The sequence below is a fragment of the Varroa destructor genome, unplaced genomic scaffold (genome assembly GCF_002443255.2).
Source record: "Varroa destructor unplaced genomic scaffold, Vdes_3.0 BEIS01000002.1, whole genome shotgun sequence".
Lineage (NCBI taxonomy): Eukaryota > Metazoa > Arthropoda > Arachnida > Mesostigmata > Varroidae > Varroa > Varroa destructor.
This window is the reverse complement of record NW_019211455.1, coordinates 44893802-44900332: the sequence shown is the minus strand read 5'-3', so window position 1 is coordinate 44900332 and position 6531 is coordinate 44893802. Positions and strand designations below refer to the sequence as shown.

Genomic DNA, 6531 nt, shown 5'->3' with positions numbered 1-6531 from the left:
GGAGACATGAGCTGACAGTCTTTTGTAGAATCAATCACACAGTGAACAGAATCAATCACCTAGGAGACATGAGCTGACAGTCTTTTGTAGAATCAATCACACAGTGAACAGAATCAATCACCTAGGAGACATGAGCTGACAGTCTTTTGTAGAATCAATCACACAGTGAACAGAATCAATCACCTAGGAGACATGAGCTGACAGTCTTTTGTAGAATCAATCACACAGTGAACAGAATCAATCACCTAGGAGACATGAGCTGACAGTCTTTTGTAGAATCAATCACACAGTGAACAGAATCAATCACCTAGGAGACATGAGCTGACAGTCTTTTGTAGAATCAATCACACAGTGAACAGAATCAATCACCTAGGAGACATGAGCTGACAGTCTTTTGTAGAATCAATCACACAGTGAACAGAATCAATCACCTAGGAGACATGAGCTGACAGTCTTTTGTAGAATCAATCACACAGTGAACAGAATCAATCACCTAGGAGACATGAGCTGACAGTCTTTTGTAGAATCAATCACACAGTGAACAGAATCAATCACCTAGGAGACATGAGCTGACAGTCTTTTGTAGAATCAATCACACAGTGAACAGAATCAATCACCTAGGAGACATGAGCTGACAGTCTTTTGTAGAATCAATCACACAGTGAACAGAATCAATCACCTAGGAGACATGAGCTGAACCTAGGAGACATGAGCTGAACCTAGGAGACATGAGCTGAACCTAGGAGACATGAGCTGAACCTAGGAGACATGAGCTGAGACATGAGCTGAGACATGAGCTGAGGAGACATGAGCTGAGGAGACATGAGCTGAGGAGACATGAGCTGAGGAGACATGAACTGAGACATGGGCTATAGTAGCTGAGAGACAGGAGACATGAGCTGAGAGACAGGAGACATGAGCTGAGACATGGGCTAACCTGAGACATGGGCTATAGTAGCTGAGAGACAGGAGACATAAGCTGAGACATGGGCTATTGTAGCTGAGAGACATGAGCTGAGACATGGGCTATTGTAGCTGAGACAGGAGACATGGGCTATTGTAGCTGAGACAGGGCCATGTCTCCTGAGACTTCCAAATCTTTTGTAGAATCAATCACACAGTGAACAGCTGAGACAGGGCCATGTCTCCTGAGACTTCAAAAGAGTATTCAATCTTTTGTAGAATCAATCACACAGTGAACCGAATCAGTCACCTAGGAGACATGGCCTACCCCTGTAGGAATGGCCTACCCCTGTAGGAGACATGGCCTATTGTAGCTGAGACAGGGCCATATCTCCTGAGACTTCAAGAGAATTCAATCTATTGTAGAATCAATCGCACAGTCAACAGAATCAATCACCTAGGAGACATGGCCTATTGTAGCTGAGACAGGGCCATGTCTCCTGAGACTTCAAGAAAATTCATCTATTGTAGAATTAATCACACAGTCAACAGAATCAATCACCTAGGAGACATGGCCTGCCCCTGTAGGAGACATGGCCTGCCCCTGTAGGAGACATGGCCTATTGTAGCTGAGACAGGGCCATCTCTCCTGAGACTTCAAGAGAATTCAGTCTATTGTTGAATCAATCACACAGTCAACAGAATCAATCACCTAGGAGACATGGCCCTTGTATCAATTCAATCTATTGTAGAATTAATCACGCAGTCAACAGAATCAGTCACCTAGGAGACATGGCCCTTGTATCAATTCAGTCTATTGTAGAATCAATCACAGAGTCAACAGAACCTGCAGAATCTCGGATTGAGTCTGCCTCCAATTTTTTTTGTGATTGTTGCGGTGATTGTGGCGTAGGGAAAGGACGCCGGATTGAGGTTTTCAGGACGACGGAGTAAAAAACGCAAACCATTTGCGATAATTGCCATAACTTTTTTGGCAAGCCATACACAGAACATATGCAATAATTTTCTGCCCTGCCAAGATGCCATTATTTCTCAATTCTCAAAGATGAAAAGCGTTGGCTATTGCTGTTCATACAGTTTCCGTACACAGTTTCGCGCAGTCTTCAAATTGAGATTTATTTACATTAAATTCTATAAACATACAACTTCCTTACGGCATGATGGTTTCACTAAGAGGATATGATCTCCTAGCAGATCACAACCGTGTACTTACCTGTCCTCTGTGTTTCTTGTGCTTTAATGATCACTAGTTTGAAAAATTGCATGAAAATATTCTCATCATAATTTAGTTTACAGGAAACATTTTCGCGTACGCGGCTCCAACCCTGTCCATTTGATTTAACATTATAATACGAAGATTATTGGTAAATCGAGCAGGTACGGGCTCCTCTTCCATAAGGGTGCCACCAACTTCTCGCATATAGTTCCATATATCGTTGAGGATACAGTATAGATGGAATGAGTTAATGTGATCAACGATCAGAGGAACTTCCGCCAACGGACTTGGGAGCATCTTGCCCAAACCCATAAGTTTGAGTACCTTGACAGTCATGTCCTTCTGTTCAGGACACATATATGAATCTTGCGAGTTTTTCCAGAAGGTCATTTGACAACCCAATAGTGAACGGATGATTACGGCGGCCGAATTCAATGCGGGTGGATCTTCATTGGCGACCAACGTAAGGATCTGCCAAAGCATAGGATTGGCTCGAAAACTCTCTCGGATATCAACATCTTTTTCCTGGGTGGCCTTCAGCACGTCTTCCGTAGGCCACACCGGATGGTTGAACATCACGTCGGGGTTGACGATGTCACAAAGAATCGTGGCGATGCTAATCATGCCTTGGTGACTTTTATCGGCCGCGCAGCATTCTTTCAGAGCCCGAATAAAGCATTTCTGGTTCTCCCGAATCAGATAATCCGCCAGCACTTGGCCTATAGAAAACTGTTTCGCTCGTAGACCGTCTCCGACAACACCTGCTCTCATGATAGAACTGTGACTCTGCGGAAAGTTGATTGACGCAACGATTTTTCGATTTTCTTCGAGTAATGAAGTCATCGTATGCGGCTTTAGTACGCGGTCAGCGTCTCGCGGAATCGCACCAAATAGTCTACATGTATTTGAATCCGTTACCCCATCTAGCAGAAGGCGGAGCGCCATCTGTTGAGCGAGGGCGTTGCTACTTGTAGCTGAAAAGAGCTTTAAGGACGAAATCATCCATTGAATTTTTTTCTCATGTTGATCTTTGTCCGATATTCTTGCCGCTGCAAACAGGACCACCACGGCGGCGCATATGATCTTGTAGAGAGTAGACTCGGGGATTTCCTCTGAGGGTAAACTGCACACTCCTAGTAAACTGACGATCTCAGCCGTATATTCGAGATTGCAGTCGCTCGAGTGTAACGATAGAGTATCGGCGAACTTCCACAGGATCTTCTTAGCCCGCTCCTCAATGACAACCAGCTTCCTTAGGTTGCGTAAGACTAGGATCGGATCAGAAACTCGCCCTGAACGAAGTTCAACTATCAGTGCGTTGAGTGAGTCGATTAGCACGGTTGGCTGACTAGTCTCAATGTGCGATATGATTTGAAGAAAGATTGGTGGATCTGTTTTGGTGATGAGCATTTCAACAAGAAATCGCATTTTCTCCGAAGAGTGCAGGCATGTGAGTGAAATAAAACTGATAGTCCATGGACAGGTAAGATCAAGTTGACTTAAAAGTTCTTTGGCGCGTAGTTCAAACGACACTAGGAGCGGTACCGACGCTTTAGAATAAACACGCTTTTGCAGTTCGATAAGAAGTCGATCCAGAAACGAAGTCGTATAAGCGATAACTTCTTCTCGAACCTCAGCGACTTTTTTTTGTTTAATTCGTAGTGCGAGCGATAGAAGGGCAAGGGCTTCGTGCTCGTTTCGACCACACTTCAAGAATAGGTCTACGAAAACCTTTTGAGCGTTATGCATACCAGGAGTCTTATTCATCGTTCGAAGCCTTGTGTGTTCTACTAATCTGTTGAGGTTCGTTGCAGTCATAATCAGCGGCAAGTCACTCACCACAGAGGTAAGCAAAAGTTCAGACATGATGCTCAGATCAAGAAGATATGGAATGACTACAAGTTGTTCTGATGTTGGTTTGTCGCATAAGCTACCACTAAGCATGTCAGCTAACGCTTTTTTAATGTCGCCCGAGTGCTGACCAGCTAGATGACCCAAGATTCCAACCACAGATACGAGTTTATTACTGTCCACAACTCCCGGCTCCTGGGTAAGGAAATGTTTGAGGCCAACGGTAAGTACTCTGGTTATCACCGTGTGCGGGAACGATGAGCCAATATGCGCTACAACCCAATCAAAATGTGGTGAATAGCGAATCGTTGTATCCAGTAGAGCGTTAATACAGCGGTCGGTGTCGAGATCCGCGGCGTTCAATACGCATTGCGACGTGATATCAATGAGAGAACGCATTGGAGGGCATGACATCCACCGTTGCATGACTTCGGCCAATTTTAAACCGGATCGCCGATCTGCGAACTTTGAAGAGAGGTGCCCAAGTAACTGGAGCGACCAAGGGGAAACCAGCTGTGCCCAAACCGCTGGAGAGGTCTTTACTAGCGAGTATAAAGCCTGATGAACCTGCCGAATAACTACCGCCATTTGTGACGACGCGTTCGTGGATAAATTGCCTTGGGTAGGTCCATCTTGGGCTTGGCTTTTCTCAACCGCACTTTCAAACACCTGTTCGAGATGTTCAAGAACGGCTGGTCGGGACGCTGGCACCGCTTTTAGCAGGTAGATAGCACTTTGTGTGAGTTCCAATATATCAGAGCGTTGGGCCAGAAAAATTTTTAAATGCAACCTAGCTTGTTTCTCAATCGAAACGTTACTGCTATCTGGAGCAATCATTATGAGCTCGAACTGAGTTCTCAAACGAACTCGGCTGACCGTCTTTTAAAGGCGTTGCATTATTAAAGAATGAAGCACAACACACATTCACATCGCCGGGTAACAATCATTATTTGCTAGTCAATAAATGCAACACTAGCTACATTACCAACTAATAGATTAAATCATGTTTTATTTGACTTATGAGCAAAATTGTTCTTAAGAGTCTTTCCAGCAGGTGCTGAGTGAGGTCTCGCACTGGTGCACACGGTGCGGCCAATCGAGCGCGTGGCCTTCTTCGTCGTTCTCGTCAAAACAAAACGCGCCTTTCCACAAATTCAAATTTTACGCGGGCAGTGATTCTGCACTATGATTGAAACGGCTAGATTTTTGGTTGGAGAAAGACAAAGACCCGTCAAACGGCTGACTCAATGCGCGGGACGTTTTAAATCATTACAAAGCATGATGAGTAGGTATTTATAAAAACAAAAAGTTACTAAAGCCTCTATATTCGTGTCTTTTTTATATGAAAACATTGGACTAAATAGAACCTAAATTCAGCCTGAAATGCTGTTTCGAATGACAATGGAAATTACAGTGTCTTCATAAATGTTATTACCGTTATGAATATATTATTATTATCATAAAAGATTCATTTTATTGGCAAATTTGGTTCTATTCGGTAAATATTAGTTCTCATTCTTCCATGCCATCGACACGGTTTAATGTGTTATTCAAAAAGAGTACACTAAAAAATTTTCGGAAAACTAGTATACCAGGATTCGAACTCACGAAGTCTGGGTCATCGAATTTATTATCACACATCTCTTTGTAGGCCTATTATGTTCACAACTCACACAATAATGTTCTGGCCATATTAGGGAACCACTCAGAATTCAATGAAGCTCCTATTGAGTGACCAGAAGCTTAATTTACGAGATAGTAAGGACCTTAGCAGCCTGACAAACCGCAAAGGCTAAAAGATCTCGCTACCGAATGCACCACGACAATCATGGGAGTTTTGATGCTCGGAAGGGTTTCATTACCAAAACATGTTTTTAAAATGTCGCTGTACTTTATCGTACTGAAGAAGTATCATTTCCTTATAGAGCGATTCCGTGACACACAAGAGCAGGCTTAATTGCCCTTGAGCACAGACTTGCCTTTCGGTTATTACTAGCGCTGTAAAAAGGTAAGTTATTAATATCGAAAATATAGTGAAAATAATATTGAAAATATATCCTTTATAAGAAACGAATTAGGAAAATCAGCTTATACTAGCCTTATAATATACGTTATAATAATGTATACATTTATAATATATCAGTTTCCAACATCTATAATAAATAGATATTCATTTTCTTATTTGTGTCTATGTCGAGCGGCAAGCAACCGCATCTGGACTTGTTTGTATACAAATCTTGTTTTGTAATGGAATATGTTAAACCAACGTTAGAAACGCAATATTTAAATACATTATAAGTAAGAACTGGTAAGGAAAGTTAAATGTGTCAGCTGAAGATGACGTACTGAAGATGACGTTACTGACGAAAACGTACTATCTAGTCTTAACATGTTTATTAATACCGACTAAAATAATTCTTCAAAAATGATCGTGTTAAGCGTACCTTTCTTAAACCATAGGGCTTTTTTTAATACGCTAAACCCCCCGGCTTAACTTAAATCCTCGAATTTCACCAATCCAGCCCTATTGTGTGTGATTC

At 42.6% G+C, this 6531-nt stretch overlaps 1 protein-coding gene across 1 annotated transcript; it reads right to left on the bottom strand.

The window, feature by feature from the left end:
• Positions 1-2014: 2014 nt before the first annotated feature.
• omd (integrator complex subunit 5 omd) lies at positions 2015-5115 on the bottom strand. Its single transcript, XM_022794141.2, has one exon. It carries the CDS (start codon positions 4826-4828, stop codon positions 2210-2212), a length of 2619 nt encoding a protein of 872 aa, XP_022649876.1. The 5' UTR covers positions 4829-5115; the 3' UTR covers positions 2015-2209.
• Between the last annotated feature and the right edge of the window lie 1416 nt (positions 5116-6531).

Bases quoted from the DNA above. Each gene is read 5' to 3' on its own strand.
- omd (XM_022794141.2), bottom strand. From the start codon at position 4,828: ATGATTGCTCCAGATAGCAGTAACGTTTCGATTGAGAAACAAGCTAGG.